This window comes from Notolepis coatsorum, assembly GCF_963971535.1.
Source record: "Notolepis coatsorum genome assembly, chromosome: 17".
Classification (NCBI taxonomy): Eukaryota; Metazoa; Chordata; class Actinopteri; order Aulopiformes; family Paralepididae; genus Notolepis; species Notolepis coatsorum.
In genome coordinates, this window is record NC_140181.1 from 39,431,600 (window position 1) to 39,452,686 (window position 21,087).

General features: G+C 41.8%; 1 protein-coding gene across 2 annotated transcripts in view; it reads left to right on the top strand.

Moving 5' to 3' along the window:
• The first annotated feature begins 557 nt into the window (after window positions 1-557).
• suv39h1a (SUV39H1 histone lysine methyltransferase a) overlaps window positions 558-21,087 on the top strand; it is a 32,969-nt gene continuing 12,439 nt past the window's right edge. For both annotated transcript variants that reach the window (XM_084332958.1, XM_084332959.1), the window contains exons 1-3: window positions 558-588; window positions 951-1,096; window positions 10,277-10,936. In XM_084332958.1, the coding sequence (XP_084189084.1) occupies window positions 570-588; window positions 951-1,096; window positions 10,277-10,936 (825 nt within the window). In that variant the 5' untranslated portion in view covers window positions 558-569. The remainder of the gene's footprint in view (window positions 589-950; window positions 1,097-10,276; window positions 10,937-21,087) is intronic.

Genomic DNA, 21,087 nt, shown 5'->3' on the forward strand with positions numbered 1-21,087 from the left:
GCAGTACTGTCTATCTGTATGTCATGTATGTCATATATGTTACGATGAATTGAAAATGGGGGACCCTGATGTAAACAAGACGAAAGTCTTTCTCTGGTCTGCATCCCCTTAACAATTGTATGTATTGATCTGTACTGTACTGTACTGTACCCATTCTGCAATCTGTTAATAAAGTTTTCAATCAATCAATCAATCAATACAGCAGACATTAAACTACTTATTGAAACCTATGATCAGAATAGTCATTCTAATGATTCTTTCAGTAGTTTCAGACTAACTTCTTCTCAATTAATTAAATAACAGTGATTGTTCATTTAGCTGGGGACTCCCTGCTGCCTGAAACTGCTTTAACTAGGCTCCGTAGCAGAGTAGCGTGGAGGGATAGGGGCGGTCCCCTTTTCGAGAACCTCTGCTGCTCCATTCGTCGTTTAATGTAGACGACTACGTGAGCACCAATAGAAAGTCCACTAGCCGATGCGTATCCAATCAGCAACCCGGAGCGCCCGCCTCCGACAGGGATTCTCCTTCAATGCAAAGTGTCTTATTTTGGCGGCGGCTGTGCGGAAAACATGGCGGAACTTTTGAAAGGTATGAGGACAACACGCGAACGTATATTCATCAGCCGTGTGATTTTTCAGGCATATACTGTTATTATTATTTTACCTTGATGTATGTCTTGTATCATGTATGTGTATTCGATACAACCTTACGAGTTAGTGGTCTGTTAATTTAGTTTATTGTGCTTGTGCTCACTTCACGCGCCAAAACAAAGCGCTGCTAGTCACATACTAGTTGGCCAAACAACAGTTCAGAAATGGCGTTTTGACCGCTGTTCTGGGATCGTACTGTCTTCGATATCCACTACCCGACTTAACCGAAGGTAAACGTTAACTCCGAGTTGGTGAAGAAAGCTGCCAGCTAACCTCAGCGCTTCTTCTCCTGCTCCACAGGTTGCTATGTGCCCTGCAAGGTTTCCTTGGAAGACCTGGAGGTCGAGTGCCGCCGACAGAGGATCTACTGCAAAACTCTCGGGGTCCACAGACACAACTTTGACGACTATGAGGTTGAATACCTCTGTGACTACAAAAAGACAAAGGTAATTTAGCGTGATACATGTTGTATACTGTGTCTATTGCGTGGTGCTGTCCCTCCCCGTGTGCACCGATGAATGAATGAACTTTATTTAACAGATTGCAGAATGGGTACAATACAGTACGGCTCAATACACACAATTGTTAAGGGGATGCAGACCAGAGAAAGACGTTTGTCTTGTTTACATCAGGGTCCCCCTTTTTCAATTCATAGGTCCTGTTATTGTCGTATTGGTGTATGTCTAATTAGTTAATGTCTGCAATATTTCCCGATAAGATTATTTCCTGTCCATTTCATTGTATCTGGCGAATAAAAGTTTTTGCTTCTGAGTGATGTGGAAGGACAACATATTTATATAGTAGACCCGGTAACTTGAGTAACGTAAACAAGACTAAAGTCTCTCTCTGGTCTGCATCCTCTTGGCAGTTGTTTGTTTGTATTGAGCCGTACTGTATTGTACCCATTCTGCAATCTGTTAATAAAGTTTTCTATCATTCAATCAATCACGTTACTACAGTAGGCTACCTACCACTGTCAGACGTGCTGCTCATATGGACCATCAATGATTTCATACATCTAAGATATAATATAGATGATAACTATTCATCTGTCTTGGACAATATTTCTGTCCCATCTCTTGACATGTTGTCTCTCGAGAGTCGCCACTAGTACTATAGTGTCTCACAGAATATAACTATGCTTGTGGCAAGGCATTCAAGACTATAAAAGTTCTGCGAAAGTTCCAACACTGGTCCTACTGTCCACAATGCCTCCCTCCCTCCCTGACGGGCTAATTATTTTCTATGCCTGCTGCTTTGACACAGACCAAATCCCCCACCTGTGCTCACTCTGACCACTGCAGAGGTGGTCCCACTATGAGCACTAAGCAAAGTGAGCACACGGAAGGCTGCATTCCGGTACGGGTCCTTCTAGACTTCCTGACCAACAGACCCTTGTCTGTGAGGTTAGGTAACCATACCTCCTCCACCCTGACCCTTGGCACAGGTGTCCTCAGGGCTGTGTTGTGAGCTCCCTCTTTAGCCACGACTGCTTGCCAATCCACCATTAGGGCTTCAGGATTTTGGGAAATAATCTAATTGTGATTTTTCTGACAGATATTGCGATATTGCAATTTGTGATTATAAAATATTTTTTTAAAGCAGCCCCACAGAGGTTTATTGTAAAATGCGGCTTGCATCTGGCCTATGCGGTGGGTCTTTTCAGGACACCGAGCCTGAAAATGTTTCTTTTTAGGTTTATCTTTTTTTATTGGAAGAATTAGTAGATATTTATACATTTCAGTTATCCAAATTATACAACTGCCATTTCCTTCCCCATTCCTATCGCCTAATCCCACCCCATCCCACCCAGTGAGGGTGACGACAAACACATGTAAAAATAAGAAAAAAAATTAAAGAAAAAAATAAAGATTTAAATAATTAAACATAAGTACAGATGTGGCAGACAAAGCTACGCAAAAGAAATGAAGTAAAATTAAAAGAAAACAAAAGAGAAAAAAAAAATATATATATATAAATAGGAAAGACCGTAGTAATAATAATATATAATATAAGTAATATTCTCCATTTTAGTAGCGTGATTTCCAGATGGTATAACAAATAAAATGGAAAGTAAATTTAACACCCTTAGCAGACCACCACAATGCCATCTCCCCAGCCATACGTGGGCTAGCAGTGTCAGGAAGGTAGATAGGGGGGTCATGGGGTCCCAAATTTGGAAAGAGTCATATGGGTTTTGAAATGAGATGGGAAGGGCTGCCATGTTTTGTGGGATGTATCTGTGTGGCCTTGTGTTGTAAATCTGATTTTCTCTATATGTATAAGAGACATGACATCCCTCATCCAGTGTAAGTGTGAAGGGCGAGTGGCTGCCTTCCAGTTGAATAGGATGAGGCGTCTGGCAATGAGTGAGGCAAAGGCCATGGCATTGGATTGCCCAGTAGATATTGCAGCGTTCTCCAGTGTCAGACCAAATAATGCAATAAGAGGGCATGGGTCAATATTCATAAAAAATATGTCTGAATAAGATTTAAAAATGGAAGTCCAGAAAGGGGCCAGTACTGGACAATGCCAAAACATATGAATAAGTGAGCCAGGGGCTTGGTGGCACCGGTCGCATGTGGGATCCATGCCAGGATTTATCTTCGCCAGTCTAGTCTTTGACCAATATAGACTGTGGAGGAGCTTGAACTGTATCAGTGAATGGCGGGCACATATTGAAGAAGAGTGTATTCGGGCAAGAGCATTTTCCCATTCTTTGTCTGTAAATTGATGATTTAGATCGGACTCCCAGTTTTGTCTTATAGCCAATACTGAGGAGGATAGGGATATGATGTTATATAGTTTAGATATTGAGCCTTTGATTACAACCTTCACCTCCAAGAAAATGTTTCTTTTTACCTGGGAATCGATACCGGTACCCAACGGTACCTTTTTTTCTGTACTTTACTCTCCCTCTCTGAAGTCTAAACTTCACAACACACAATCTAAAACCCCTAACCTCCCTCTCCCAAACCGATCTTGTATCTCAATGGGACTTCCTGGTTAAATAAATGTAAAAAAAATGTAAAATAAAAATATTGCGATTTCTTTTTTGTTAATTGCATAATTCCAATTCGCGATTAATCGTGCAGCCCTATGCACCACTCAAACTTAACAGTCATGTTTGGACGACACCACTGTGCTGAATCACTGACCATGACGATCAGCGGGGCTGAAGTGGAACGTGTGTCCAGCTTAACATTTCTCGGGAGTCCACATCAGCGAGGACCTCTCTCCTGGACACCCAATACCGCTTCCTTATAACGAAGCCCCAACACTGCCTGTATTTTCTGAGGAGTGCGTGCCAAAATCCTCCAACTTCTACCGCTATACCATAGAGAGCATCCTGACCAGCTGCATCAGCTGACCAGAAAGCCCTGCAGCAGGTCGTCAAGGTGGCCCAGTATATATATATCACTGCCACCCAGCTTCCAGCTATAAAAGACATTTATCACAAACACTGCCTGCGTAGATGTCTCAGCATAAGCAGAGATCGCACCCACCCCAACCATGGCCTGTTCTCCCCCTGCCCCTCTGGGAGGAGGTGTTATAGGATCCTCAGAGCCTGTACTACCAGGCTCCGAAACGGCTTCTTCGAGTTCTTCCCCCAAGCTGTTACCCATCTAAAACCTGGGTACATGTATGCTGAACACTACCCACCCCCCCTGAACCCCTAATTTGCCACACTCGCTCAAGCACACGCACACTCCCAGGGCTCTACGCTAACCTTTTTCACTAGGGGCACAGGTGCTCCTAAATGAAAAAGTTAGGAGCACACAAAGAAATTTAGGAGCACCCAAAAATATTTAGGAGCACAGTGAAAATATTTCAAGTACATTTTTTTTTTTTTATAAATGTATATTTGTACTGTGCGTGCATGTGTGTAAATTAGCTCTTGCTACAACCCTGCATGTTTACATTTTGTATTTTGTACTTGATGTTCATTAACATGTGCTGTCCCTATCAAATAAACTATCAAATCAAACTACTGCTACAAAAGTAACAGTCACTTAACTTTAGCTTTTGCCCCTTTTATGCATACAATGCCTATGTTTTGGCTGTGTTGCTCTTCTAGAGAAATAATCCTTTCAGGGTTGCCTATTGAAATACTGTACACCTCCAGTACAGAAACATTGTTTATGAGTTTGCGTGTCAGGTAGACCATTGATTGACAGTCGAGTCTGCCAATTACGTCACACTGCTTGCACTCCGGCCGTCCGGCGCTGCAGCTGGACCCTATTGCCCACCTCTGCTGTTCATAACGCTAGCCAAGTTAGCTGTACACACATACACAGTGGGCCAGTTACTTTGGTGTAGGGGTGTAACAATGCATCGATCCTAAGGGGAAAATTCAACTGCATCGATTTGAAAATGTTAGAATCGATTATCGCAATTTGAATGTGTACACAGTGTTATGTTGTTATCATGTCCGTTACAGTCAACACAACGGCATACGCTTACTGCATCAACGTTATGATTAACAAAGCAAGGCATTCGTTTTGTTGCATTAACGTTATATTACTATTGCTATCGCTAAATCTAGGTGTTCTAAAATATATTGCTATTGGTAAGACTAGAAGTTACATGTCTCGGGAAACTCTCGCATATCGCAATGGTGGCGTTTCAGGAAGTAAACAAGCCAAATGAGAGCTTCCGATTGGTCATTTGCTTTCTTTCTCATGAAACCAGTCACGTCACTCTACTGTGATTGGACCGTTGGCTTGAGTGCAATGTGGGACTTGTAGTTTTTTAACGATCTCGCGGCGGAGGAAAAAAAAGACGAGAGGCTATAATCTGTACTAGTCGCACAGCGTGCGCGTAATTGATTTTTACGGTTCGCACACACATATTTTTAGGGGCATATGCGAGCAATTTGGTCGCACTGTAGAGCCCTGACTCCTATACCCTCACCTGACCCCTACACAGACACACATTATCATACACCCCGCTCCTGCACTATATTGACTTGTCATGTTTACATGCTATTTGCACAACAGCTCCATACATGACTCTACCTCATTCAATGCTATTTGCAGCTCAATTACATGATTCTATCTTATTCAGTGTAAGTCTACAAATATGATGAAATTCTTGTTATTTTTATTTTCATCCATAGATTATCTTTAGCCCTGCTGTGTTTTTAATCTGTATTTATCTGATGGTATGTATGTGCCCCCCCATTTTTTTTGCACTGTTTGATGAAGCCACAGCTCTCCTTTTTAGGGCTGTACCGAATAGTTCGAAACTTCATTCATAACGTTGACATTCGAATTCTAAATCTAAATTCTTCACAGTTGCAGATAAAGATTAGTCTATACTAATAGTATTATACTATTATAGTATATGACTTGTCATAAAAATTTAAATAAAACATTTATCAATGATGTAGCTTATCTGCATCCGCTCGGCGCTCCATCAAGACGTCACCATCACTTTCGTACCAACCATGCCATTATTGGATTATTTATGTTGACGAAACTGACTAGTTATATGCAATTCAGTTGCTTTTAACTTGACCTTATTATAGCCAAATCATACATCTATGGATAGGGGAAAAGCTCATCTTTCCAATGGCAGTGTTAAATCTGGATTTAGTAATTTCCTCGCAGATTTACGATAAAAGAGATAGAATTAGCATTTGTCTGAAGATTTTTGTTTTCACACGTGTCTGCACATTGTGTTAATGACATGCAATTGAATTGAAAAGATTGCTTTGAGCGCCACCAACGGCATACATTACACAGTACATTACAGACACATGCTGCGATCGCGGGGGGGAAATCATCGGCTCAACGCAAGATTGATAACATATAGTCCTTACCTCATCTATGATGTACTGCAAAAAGAATAATCCAATTATCTGATCGCCATTCCAAATACTGATCGCGGTCGTGTGTCCAACGTTATCCACCAAAACACATTAACCGGCGGTGCTCGAGTGTCCCCAATCCATGTGTTATAAACGTTACTCATGCCCGAGAAGGAAAACCTGGACCGGACTTCTTAGATCGACGTACAGCCCAAGCCAGAGTGTTTCCAATGATGTGCAATACCGGCCGCAAGGCGTTAGGCGGCGGTATTGGCCGTTTGCGATCTCGGAGCCATTCCCAATGATAACATCAGGCTGGATGGATGAATTATGAATGGATATAGCGAATAAAAGAAATAACGATTAAAACCTGGGTTTTCTCGGGTTTGGCGCTCAAGCGATGGCGAGTTAACCCGATTTATCCCGGGTCTGGCGCTGAATGTGTTAAAGGGGACATGCATTGCTATTCCTTTCACTATTTGGGCAACTTTACACAATTCCTGTGAGTCTATGGAACACATCTGAAAATAAAAAAATGCATTGTTTTATATTTTTAATCAAGTACTCTAAAGCAGGGGTTCTCAACCTTTCTGCTGCCAAGGCACCCCTGTGTTCAATAAAATATTCCAGGGCACCCCTACATACGATAAAGACTTTTCCGGTCCTGTCTTTTTTGCTACAATGATGACAAAGGTGCTTGCTTTCAAAATAATGTTTATTTAAGAAACCGGGAAACACGTGTGTGTATATGCAGGCTATATAATGCATTATTAGCAGGTGTTTCAGGTCTAAATGGCTTAGTACTGTTGACATTACACTGCTTGTGGTAGTAAATCAAATGGCAAATTACAGAGAATTATCACTAAAGTGCTATCTGTTGCAGCTGCACTCTTTTCCATAAAAATACCATATTTGGATAAGTGTGACCATTTCTCAAACTGAAAATCATGTATTTTTTTTTAAATACAGAAAAGGATCACTAAAGTGCTATCTGTTGCAGCTGCACTGTTCTCCATAAAAATAGCATATTTGGATAAGTGTGAACATTTTACAGAAAAGGATCACCAAGTTACCATTTCTCAAAAAATATAAATAAATACAGAAAATAAGCACTTGTTCACTCAGTGGACATTTCTAGCTCAATGCAAGGTCTGCTGCTGCTGGCTAATAATACGGTCAATACGTGGGGAGATCTTTGACAAGGCAACACGCATGTCATCCTCAAGGCTCAACTTGGCCCTATATTTTGTTTTCAGAGCTGTCATGGATGAAAAGCCAGCTTCACACAGATATGTGGTGCTGAATGGTATCAACACCTTAATTGCTGCAGTGCATCATGATATACTTGGTACTCAGCACCACACTATGAAACGAGCTCTCCGGGTGGTATCAGATGAGATTTCAATGAGTTCTTCCAAGAGTTTGGATGGAGATGTGTCAGGAAGCTTTGTCTAAATGTTGTCTGTAAAGTTTTTTTTATCCAGAGTAACTTGGTGATCCTTTTCTGTGTTTTATTAAATAATGATTTTGAGAAATGGTCAAACTTATCCCAATATGGTATTTTCATGGAAAACAGTGCAGCTGCAACAGATAGCACTTTAGTGATAATTTTCTGTAATCCAAAAATAATAATTTTTTTTTCCTCAAGGCACCCCTGGCAGCTCTCTGAGGCACCCTAGGGTGCCGCGGCACCCCTGTTGAGAACCGCTGCTCTAAAGCAAAAATGTTCCACTTCAAGATTTCAAGCTGTTTTGTGCTGGGCTCCGCCCATAAGCGCTTTTAGTGACAGTCACCCACAGTCTGCGACTGGCAGAGAGAGAGATAGAACGATTGAGGGGGATACTAATTCATTTCGCTGCGCGGGGGCATAATCCCACGGGACAATATATATACCCCTGTGAATATTATTGCACGGATCGGAATATGGGCATGCGCATGGGAGCGTGCGCAACGATATTTTGACAGTGATATGGGAGTGCTCTTGACTGCGGTGGAGAAGCTCCATCCCCGCGAGCACACACATTTACACACACTCCCACGCGGTCGGGAGGTTGTGTGTGTCCCTCTCTATCTCTCGCTCGTTCTCTGCTGTGTCGGCACCCACGCACGTCAACCCGTTTGAGGAAGTAATTCCACTCGCTCTGTTGTTGAGCGAATTGTTGATTGTGGGAGGTGACTACAACCAGTGCCTTACTTACGTCAGCAAAACGGTAAAATCAGAATGGCTTAGTTGAGTGAGGGAGGATCTCGTGGACTCGAGACTAGACTGATGAGTCAAAATGAGAATTAGAGAAACAGACCCCATTGATATAAACCCCCATTGCTAGGAAACCATGCTAAACACTGGAAAAGGCCATTTATAAGACACAGGACATTTAAACAAATTTTATTTCTAGCAAGGCATAGGAATAATAAAATGTATGTGGCAATGGGTATACTATTTCATATATATAATATAATATGCAAAATACTACAATAATATGCACATATTGACATTGAAAGCATTATAGGAATGGCATGGTTGGCCATGACCACCCTCTCAGTAATTTGATTCTAGACTGGCAATGGTAGGGGAAACACTGCGTTGCTCGCAGAGTTTTCCTTACACATAGAAACAGCGGAGAGAGCGAGAGAATTTTAGACCATTGGCTACTTTTCTCGCAGAGTTTTCCTTACACATAGAAACTGCTGTCACAGAGCTGTCAAACGAAGGGCTCAATAGCTAGATGTCATAGCTTCTAAAATTTAAGGTCCACGCTGCTCTGTGTATATTATGAAATTACACTTGTGCGTTGACACGCCCACTACGCAAAACCATTACTCGCACACTGTGCTCCTAAATGATTTCCCCGGTTCGCACAAATGAAATGAAATGAGTGAAATGCTTGCACTGTAGAGCCCTAGTAAGGCTGTCCCCGAAGCCTGTTTTTGGGATTCGAACTTCGTCAGGGTTTTTCGAACGAACATTCGAACCTTCGTTTTTAATAAAATTAAAAAAAGGTTCAATATATATATATATTTTCTTATCCTCACTAAATCCTCAATTTGAATAAAGTGATTAATCTGATTAAATTTGTCTTTTTTTTATCAACTTTCCAGACCCAGCCCAGGGAGAAGCCCCAGCCCAACTAAATCAACTTTCTTTAATGAATATAACTCATCAGTTTCTTTTAATACTATAATATTAGTGTAGCCTAATCTTTATCTGCAACTGTGAATAAAAAACCCCATTGGTTTAAACAGAATTAATAGAATTTATTTTGAATGCCAACGTAACGAACGAACGTTTGGGCTCAGCCCTAAGCCCTGGTGAGGAGGTTATAAAGAGTCCAGATTTTGCTATCAGCACTAGAAGAAAAGGGAAATCCCTCAAAACGGAAACGTTCTATAGTGTTGTCCCTGCGTGTTTCAGCTCAAAGCTGAACGTTCTATAGTGTTGTCCCTGCGCGTTTCAGCTCAAAGCTGAGCGTTCTAGTGTTGTCCCTGCATGTTTCAGCTCATAAATGGAGCGCTCTACAGCGTCTTGTCACATGACACTACTACAAAAATTATTATATTGCAAATACTTTTACCTGCAATGCTACTGTAAACCTATGGCATTATGCTGTCTTCCATTGGATCTCCCCAGTAATGACCATTCAACTCTTATTATATAGGCCTAATATTCCTGGGCTTGAGTGTCATACAAAAAAGGAGGTGATTAACCTGGTTCTGAACCGTTGTGTTTCAGGAGGAGTTTAACCTGGCATGTGTTCTAAACTGTTGTGTTTCAGGAGGAGTTTAACCTGGCATGTGTTCTGAACTGTTGTTTCAGGAGGAGGAGTTCTACCTGGTTAAATGGAAGGGCTACTCGGAATCAGAGAACACGTGGGAACCCCGAAAGAACCTCAAATGCGTCAAGCTGATGAAACGGTTCCATGAGGACTTGGAGCGGGAGCTGAGGCGCCAGAAGAGGCGCTGCATCCCCAAACGACTTGACAAAGAGGTCTCTTCCATCCTAGTCCAGAGAGCTAAACTCCGCCAGAGACTCCAGCGCTGGGAGGATCACTTGAACAGGACCCGCAACCACCCGGGCCGCATCCTCGTCATGAACCAAGTGGACCTGGAGGGCCCGCCCAAAGACTTCTCCTACATCAACAACTACAAGGTAGGGCAAGGCATCGTGCTGAACGAAATGGCGGTTGGCTGCGACTGCAAGGACTGTTTGGAGGAGCCTGTGAACGGATGTTGCCCTGGGGCCTCGCTGCACCGCATGGCCTACAACGACCGTGGGCAGTTGCGGGTGCGAGCGGGGCAGCCCATATACGAATGCAACTCGCGCTGCTGCTGTGGCCCCGACTGCCCCAACCGGGTGGTGCAGAAGGGCATCCAGTTTGACCTTTGCATCTTCAAGACGGAGAATGGCCGGGGCTGGGGCCTGCGCACTCTGCAGCATATCAGGAAGAACACCTTTGTCATGGAGTACGTTGGAGAGGTAAGCCTTTCTGAAGTATCTTATGTATATTTAATAGGGGTGGAACGGTTCGGTTCGTATCACGGTTTTGTGGTAACTGTTTTCGGTTCGGTTCGATATATACATTGTTTTTTATTAAAAAAAAATGTACACTCCAAAAATGTAAACATGCTTCTCATTTATTAATTTAAAAAAAAAAAAGCTTTACAGCGGTTTGCCATAAATAATGTTTGGCACACAAAGACCGAACTGACTGAAAAATATAGGCTACGGTACATTTGTCAAAGTATTAACTTAGTGCAAACAAACAAAATAATTAAACCTTTCTATTTTTGTGGCCACATTATAGACAAAGGCCACCAACTTAAAGTATGCATATGCTCATTCAGCACTAGACTTTCCTTTCTTTAAAATAAACACAAAAAAACAATGTCAACCATGTTTAAATTCCCTGATTGTCACTCAGTTCTTAACGCATTGTCTGCCAGGCATTGTGCCCATCCTTATGCCTAGTCTGCCAGTGCTGTAACCCTATGGAGATGTTTACCTTCTTTGCAGGGCTATAACTTTTAAAATATTATAGCTATATCGACATTACTATGGCCATTCAACATCGGGTATCTTATAGTTCCGGATGTGGGAACGTTATATTTTTCATTCATACATTGTTGTGTTAGTACCGTCGAGAATATAAGTGTTTTTAATGTTTTCTGCAGTAATTCCTAAAACGTGAGTTATAGGCCCTGACTCGTATGATAGATTATCGATTGCCGTTTCTTTCCTATACACGATATATTAAAAAATTCAAGTTTCAAGTTCAAGTTTCTTTAATATTTGTCATACAGAAGTACAGAATACTTTTATACAAAATGCTTCTTACTGTTACGCTCCAGAGACTGTGCAAGACAAGATAAGTATGAAATAAAATAACATAGTAAAATTAGAAGTAAAAAAATTAGGTCACAGTGTTCAGTTTAGACATATGTACAATGTTCGATGCAGAATAGACGTAGTTACCATACAATATACAATACTGTGCAGTGTACTAATATACAATACTATATAGTGCAAGGCAGAAATGGGACGAGGTGCAATTTAGGTACAATTCACAGTAGGTGTACGAGTTGTAGTGCAAATCCTTTATCAATAAATATAAAGTGTAAAGTGTGTTTGTGTGATCTAAAGTGTGGAGAGTGGGTGCTGCAGTGTGTTGTTTGTTTGAGTGAGTGTGTGCGTGTGGGTGTGTGTGCTGTGTGCATTTGATGGTTGTTGCATAGTGTTTATTGTTCGTTTAGCAGCCTGATGGCCTGGGGATAGAAGCTTCTTCTGTATATGATCGGTATACATTATGCTTAATCATGTGTGAAGGAAGGGGGGGGGTCGTTTATATTTCCTTGATCGTCAGTAGCGTCTTTTCTTACTATGGGTTGATACGTTGGTCAGATGGATTGCCGTGAAATGAATAAACAATCGGGCTGAAAATAATGTTATATTCCTCTTACCGTTCGCCGATGAGACTGGAGGAAAAATATTGACGTCGATCTGCTAGATCCATTTCCCATTTGTATGACGCAATAAACGCCTAAATCATATTGATTATTGCGTTTCGAAAGCGATCCCATGCACTCGAGTGTGTATCTAGACCCACGCTACAAGATATTACTGCCGGAGGAATTTCCTTGATGCACCGAGCGCCACTTCCGGTTTGGCCTGGAGTGTAACTCGTCCCGACATCAACCAAGCGGCGGTATTGAGGCGTTGCAATATCAGACAGGGGCCAGCTGCAGTCCCGGAGGGAGGCTGGATGAATTATGAATGCCATGGCGAAAAAACTAAATATTGATCCCAAAAACGAGTTAACTCGTTTCTGGCGCGCAACGCATGGCGGGCAATAATGACTTTACTATACTAGTTTTTATGTCCAATGTGTTAATGGAAAGATTAGTTTTCCGCTTGAAATTAAAGTGCAGTATTTGAAATACAATGAAAGGAATATGGCTGGATTTCTTATCAAAAGGAAAAGTGTCACTGTTATTTAAAATAAATATATAAACAAACAAATTAGAAGGCCATCAATATAAAATGCAGCATAAATCAAACTAACACACTGTACTGTTTCAAAACAACACATTTTTTAAATACGCACATTGTCTGTCTACATTTATTTAGACTAACATTATTTAAATATTGAGTGCAACACAGTAATTATTGTGAAACTGTGGTGGGTTAACGTAATTCTGTGAGTTGGAACTATCTATGGGTTGGGGGACCGCACAGACAATTTAGTGTGTCGTACCACTACCTTCAGACAATCTCGACTTTTTTTTTTTTGATCCACTTCTCCCATTTTCTATATTTTCTCCCATCGCAATTTCGTATCATCCAATTCAACCCTCCCCTGTCACGAACGCTGTTTCTTGCCTCCCACAAGCCGGCTGCAATGTGGACTAAGTCATACATAGCACAAGTCCCCTCCCCGGTACTTGAGGTAACAGCAGTCGCATCTTTTCACCTGCGCAGCTCGATCTCTCAGTGACGAGGAGTAACGCGTGGGAGGCTCACGCTGCCCCCGACACTTCCTGATTCTACTGCGCAGGCGCACCAACCGACCTGTAGGAGTCGCTGTCCACAACGCCTGATCCCCACCCATCAGTTTCCCACCCCCTAATACGGCCAATGTGTATTAGTATGAACGACCAGCTAAAGTGAAAGCAATGTGGAGCGTCTCTGCATTCGTGGCGAGCGCCTTGCCCACTACGCCACGTAGCCGCCCTCAGACCATCTCGACTCTTAACGTTACCGGAGTTGAATCGAGTTGATAACATGCAGTGGAAAAGCGGCAATAGTCCCGTTTGGAGTTAGTAAACACAGTTGGATGTTGAATAAACGCCTATCATTGTCTTTCAACACCCCGCCTCTCAGACTCATTTTCTCCTCTGCTAGCTAGTAGCTAGGGTAACAGTTCACTGGCTATATTAAAGCTGGCGGTCTACCATAGTTAAAGTGTGTTGTGTTGTACACTACAAACTGCTAACGTTATGGCAAGATGTGTGTAGGCCTATGTAATGTTAATGGCTATGTTTTTAAAGTCGTAATGATGATTGATTTATATTTCACTTGCCTTTTCCACAAACTGACTAGCACCTGCTGCTACTGCTGCACCTTACTGCTGCACCTCTCGCCTCGTTTAGGAGCCTCCGAGCACTTTAGTAATGTATTCAGGCGATGCGGCGCCAAACCGATTATTAAGTGACAGCCCTAATTCTCTTCCATCCAAACAGCTTTTTTGCCTTTTTAGCTAAGAAGAATAAAATTGTATTGTCCACTCCCCGTGTGGAAATTACTTTGCTGCAACAGAACGGCAATGTGATACAAAAGAGATACAAAATATGGAGTAAAAAAGATAAATACCGGTAAGTCACTTGAAAAAATATCCAGCAACACTTGGAAAACAGTGGAAAAACTTTAAATAAAAATTCCATGTGTTGTTAAAACTAAACACCATGGTGCTCTAGAACAGTGTTTCTCAACTGGTGGGTCGTGGATGTGTGTGTAATTTTTTTAATTTTTTTTTAATATATATATATATATATATATATATATATATATATATATATTTTTTTTTTCCCACTAACTATCTTTGTGAAAGTGGCTTCTCAGCTCTGGTCCAGCTGAAGACAAAGCGGAGGAACAGATTGGACATTGAGCATGACCTCAGAGTTGCTTTGTCTACCATCACCCCAGACTTTGAGACTCTTGTCAGGAGCAAATTTAACAAGTGCCTTGTTGCCTTGTATAGATAATTACACCCCATCACAAAATACACTTTAATACATTCCACTAATACTCCTAAATGTTTTATTTTATTGATTTAAGTTGATTTCATTCCTTTCGTTTTGTTTTATTGCACTTTTGGGAGTTAAGGCTTTTATTTTGAAATCGACACCCTTACTTTTCCGGTCCTCCGGGACACACATCCTGCCTGCTTTCTGGTGGCGAGCCAGTCCCACCTGAACTCCGTGGGCTCGTGCTGCAGATGTCGATGTGTTCCTAATGCTGCTGCATATTGTTGCCTTTGTAACCTAACAGGAGGGAAATAAAGACAGTCAACAGTCATCCATGTCTGTCGTCCTTAACACAACGCCGTCAGAGTACACCGGTCACACAAACAACATCCCCAGTTATCCCATTAGTTCCCTGCGATGTTAAGCTAAGAAGTCTGCTAAGAAGGATATATTATTTATTATTTTATTTCATTGGGTTTTTAGCCCTTAGTTGCACTTTTGTTGCAACCCCAGTTATCCCATTAGTTCCCCCAAACTTACTGTAGGTCTGTTATGTTAAGCTAAGAAGTCTGCTAAGAAGCATAATTATTTATTATTATTTTATTTCATTGGGTTTTTAGCCCTAGATGCACTTTTGTTGCAACCCCAGTTATCCCATTAGTTCCCCCAAACTTAGGTCTGTTATGTTAAGCTAAGAAATATGCTAAGAAGCATATTATTTATTATTATTTTATTTCATTGGGTTTTTAGCCCTAGTTGCACTTTTGTTGCTATCCCATTAGTTCCCCCAAACTTAGGTATGTTATGTTAAGGTAAAAAGTTTGCTAAGAAGCATTATTATTATTATTTTATTTCATTGGGTTTTTAGCCCTAGTTGCACTTTTGTTGCAACCCCAGTTATCCCATTAGTTCCCACAAACTTAGGTCTGTTATGTTAAGCTAAAAAATCTGCTAAGAAGCATATTATTTATTATTTTATTTCATTCAGTTTTTAGCAATAGTTGCACTTTTGTTGCAACCCCAGTTATCCCATTAGTTCCCCCAAATTTAGGTCTGTTATGTTAAGCTAAGAAATCTGCTAAGAAGCATATATTATTTATTATTATTTTATTTCATTGGGTTTTTAGCAATAGTTGCACTTTTGTTGCCCTTTTTGTGTTTATTTCATGTTTTGAAAGATTGCGTATTACTGCAATTTTTTTTTTACATAGATCATAGTGGTTCAAAATTTTGGGTCGGGACTTAACTCTTTCCTCGCCTATCGCGTTGTACGACGTGTTTCAAGTTCATGCGAATTCTGCCAATCCACGGTGTACGACGTTATTGAGATCATATTTCATATTTTCGCCATGTTATTCATATTTCCCTCACGGAGCCTTGTCTGATGCTGTGGGACTCGGCACAACTCTGCAACGCTTCAATACTGCCACCTGGTGGATGATCGGCGAGTTGCCAAACTGGAAATGGCCGGTTGGATATCGGTGCGTCTCCTAAATCCGTCCGGCCACTCGCATATCGTTGCAGGACTCTAGCTGCCATAACTCAATAATCGACATGATTTGGGCGTGTACTATTATTATACAAACCGGAAATGGATCGACTCGATCCCCATCAAATAACTGGGATCTTTTTGCTCCAGTATCATCGCCCAACGGTAAGAGGAGGCTGACGTTACTTTCAGCCTGTTTGTTTATTATTATCCATACAAACTGCTCTGATCTATTATCACCCATACTACATAAAGCATTTAACGACGATCACGGAATTATAAACGACCCCCCCCCCCTCCGTTCACCCGCGCATGATCAGTCATAACGTTTAGGACCATGTACAGTTGAAATGTTTAATATAGCGTGGATCGAGGGGGCGGCTACGTGGCGTAGTGGGCAAGGCGCTCGCCACAAAATGCTGGAGACGCTGGGCTCGTCAGTTCGAGCCCAGCGCTCCACATTTGCTTTCAGTTTAGCTGGTCGTCCGTACTAATACACATTGGCCGTATTAGGGGGTGGGAAACTGATGGGTGGGGATCGGGCGTTGTAGACGGCGACTCCTACAGGTCGGTTGGTGCGCCTGCGCAGTAGAATCAGGAAGTGTCGGGGGCAGCGTGAGCCTCCCACGCGTTACTCCTCGCCACTGAGAGATCGAGCTGCGCAGGTGAAAAGATGCGACTGCTGTTACCTCAAGTACCGGAGGGGACTTGTGCTATGTATGACTTAGTCCACATTGCAGCCGGCTTGTGGGAGGCAAGAAACAGCGTCCGTGACAGGGGAGGGTTGAATTGGATGATACGAAATTGGGATGGGAGAAAATATAGAAAATGGGAGAAAAGGTGGAGCAAAAAAAAAAAAACGTGGATCGGCAACAAACGGCATTTGATCATCTATATATGCATTTATGCCTATATCTCACGTTCTAGGAATTACTGCAGAAAACGATAAAAACATATTTATATTCTAGACGGTATTTTCGTATGAATGTGTGAATGAAAAAGTAAAACGTTCCTACATCCTGAACGATAGATAATCGATGTTGAATGGGCCATAGTAATGTCAATTTAGCAATACAATTTAAAAAGTTATAGCCCTGCAAAGAAGGTGAACATCTCCATAGACTTACAGTGCTGGCAGAGAATGGTATAAGATGATCAAACTCTGTGGCAGTTAATGTGTTAATGACTAAGGAAAATGTTGGGTCCCAAGGCTAGACCAGTTGAGAACCACTGCTCTAGAATACCCTTCCTATTCCACATGTGTTGTACTTAAAACTATAAACTCCATGGTGCTCTAGAATACAAATGATGGGAATCACCAGAGGCCTCACAACAATACAATCATAATACTAGAGTCACAATATTGTAATATTGATATTTATTACCTTTTTTCAACATCCCAATGGAAAACCTTATATACATCATCTGTTTTATCTAATAAGATAACGATTTCAGTCTGTTTATCTCGTTTCCAATCATTATTATTGCAGTAAAATGGGATTGTCAAGCAAAATTTATTTAAAATGTATACATGGCATCATTGTATCGATAATATATCTGCACAGTGCACACTAGGCCTGGGCGGTATGCTTTTTTTCACACCGTTATACCTTCATGACGTCATACCCCGGTGCACGGTATTTGACGGTATGACTTTCATTCATCAGCGAGCGGGGGGGGGGGGGGGGGGGGGGGGGGGGGGCGGCGCAGCTAAATATGTACTCGTTATTATCACCATACATAACGCTTGCTTATATTGAAACACGTTGAGATTAGGGCCGTTCTTTCAACCTGAAAGTGGACTTTCTTCAACCTCGAGGTAAACAAATCACAGAAGGTAGCCACTGCCACCTGCCGGCACCATCCAGGTATCGACGTGAGCTAGTTGCATTAGGATTAAAAAATGTCAACACTCACTCACCCCGTTTTATATTACATTCCCAAAGAAGTGCCTCCGTCTCTCGTAGTCTCGTTGTGCTGGATGAAGTCACTGGTGGCGAGTCGACTCATGGCCCGAGGGTTTTGCTTAAATCCAAACAGACTGCAGTCCTTTAATTGTCCAAATGCGAGAGAGCTCATCGTGGGCTGGAGTGACGGTGGTTAACTTCGACGCTTCATCGTTCAATAACATCATATTATTAATATTATTATTGCTTAAGCTTTAGCAGCTGCTCAGAGTTAGAGGAAATGCATACAGGTAGGTTAGTGTGACGCACATCTGTGTTCTCCTCACGTGACTCACAATAGCCAATCAATCATTAGGAAACAGAATTTGTCGCTTGTGACGTGGGAAGCACGCAAAGTGCAATTAAATACATTATAGAATAACGTAAATGTATTTGCTGATATATTTAAATTGTTACATAATGCACAGTGTACATAATAATAATATAGGTCTTTCTTAAATCATCCCTGTTGTAATAAATTCGTTACATTTTAAATTTGTCCCCGTTGTAATACATTCGTAATTTTTCCATCAATAAAACAGTTACAACTTCTATATGTTTCAGATTTATTTACACATGCACACAAATGTTTCAACGGATAACTTAAACTTAGGCCCTAATTAAATATGAAAACAATAAATAAATGGCATAAATGTTCTCAACAGAGAATGAAAATGACTTGCATAAGGCAGAAATAGTACAAATGGCACTTTTGGCTGAACAAGATAGAAAAATAGGGCCAGCCTATACAAATAAAAAGGCTGATAACTTAAACTTAGGCCCTAATTAAATATGAAAACAATAAATAAATGGCATAAATGTTCTCAACGGAGAATGAAAATAAGGGGAATAAACTTTTTATAAACTTAAAATAATTTAGGCTATAAGGAGGACAGCTTAACTAAAAAGGATTAATATAATAACTTCAACAAAAAACCTGTAATAAGCCTACAAGCATGGCATATGGTTTAGTACTGTAACCGTCTAGCCGAATATGAAATGGCTAATCAATTCACATTTATCTCGCGGACCTCAACCTATAGGTTCTTTGCTAAAGAAGACAAGCATATTAACTTTCTCTGGCTTTAGTTGTGCGCGTTGGGGTGTCACCGTGTTCCCTGCGGTGCTGAAAATACGCTCAGACGCTGCACTTGACGCACATATGCAGAGGTATTTGCGCGCCACCCTGGACAGCAACGGTAAACGTTCTCGTTTAACTTCCACCACTGAAGTGGGTTTTCCCCCGTGTCGATTGTGTCCTCCTGTGTGTAACACGACCAGCTCTGCGTGTGCTCGCTCCACTACAGTGAGGACTGGTCTCGCTGCAACCGCTCTCCTTGCCAGCAGACTGGCCAACGTGGCTTTCTTCTTCTTGGCGGGCTGCTCTTCTCCGCATCTTGTTGCGCGCTCTCTCCTTCCTCCACTCTGATTTGAACTTGACTCCTTCCCAGCACTATCATCTCCGTCTCAATCTCCCGTTTTGTCTCATCCACATCATTGCTGTATATTCACGGGTAGCGGGTGTCTACAAAGGTGCAGTTTCGCAGCAGTTTTTGCACAGAGGCATTGTCATATTTGGCGTCCAGCTTGCAACATCCCCGACTTCAGCTGAGCGGTTAACTCCACATCACTTTCCGATGGAGCCAGAATGTCCTTCTTAGGAGTTGTAGAATGGGGAGGATGGATGAGCTGGTCACATACGCTTCACCCGACAGCGCATCTGTGAATGTGCTCACTGGTTCCAGTCCCGCGTTGACCGCTTTAAGGACATCAATGTCTTGCCATGTCAGTTGGTTTGTTGCCCGTCTGGTCATCTGCCAGCACCTGTCGAATGGCTCGAGCTTGCTCAATTATCCGACCAATCATATGTTGCTTCGAACCCCAGCGAGTAGGGCAGTCCTGCACATGGAAATATAGTATTAATATTTAATTATGGCCGAAAATAATAATAATAATAATAGCCTAATAATAACGCTAATAATAGAAGCATTGCATAGTTACAGCAAGCAAGCATGTAAGCTATAAATTATAATTATTATAACTAATAGAGGTGTATCCTTATTTACCTAACCTAAGCAAATGACAGGATAGCTATAATTTGGATAGAATAATGATTTGCCAACTAAGCTTACCGTTATGAGACTATGCTCAGGTAGTCCCAACTCTTGCTGCTTTTCTTTAGTTCCCTCTTTCGTGGCCAGCTGTGGGAGAAGGCGGCTATGATGGTCCGGCATACTTCAAATGCCCTATCAGTCTTATTCTTCTGGTCTGCCAGTGAATTGGTTACGGCCAGGTTAAGGTTGTGCCCAAAACAATTGAGCCACGGCCACTTAAGGTTTTTTGTTACTGCTGCAGCCTGGATGTTTGCTGCGTTGTCGGTGGTTATGGCCAACAGTTTATTATCATCCAAACCCCAATCTGTGAGTGCATCGCTGAGGGCTTCACTGATGTTGTCGGCTGTGTGATTTTCTGGGAAAAAGCTGGTTTGAAGGCATTTTGATCCCAGTTCCCAGTCAGACGTTATGAAGTGCGCCGTCAAAGACATGTAGGGTACCATGTTTTGTGATGACCACATGTCTGTTGTCAACGCATAGTTGCCTGCCCCCATCACAAGCGATTTCACTTCTTCCCGAACTTTATTGTACAGGTTGGGTATTGCTTTTTGTGAGATATTTTCGTCCGGGTAATTTATACTGGGGATCCAACGTGTTGACCATATCGCGGAAAGCATGTTTCTCAACGGTATTAAATGATACCATATCTTTAGCAATATATCTGGTTACTGCCTCTGTGCACGTTTTCCACTTGTCGCTATCTTTTTTGTATTTTATTGATTTTGCAAAAGCACCCGATATTGTTGGTTGACCCGTTGTCGACTTGGCTGCGGTAACGTTGCTCCTTGATGACGATGGCTTCAGTTTTGATGCAGTTATAGGGTGGTGTACTTTAAGG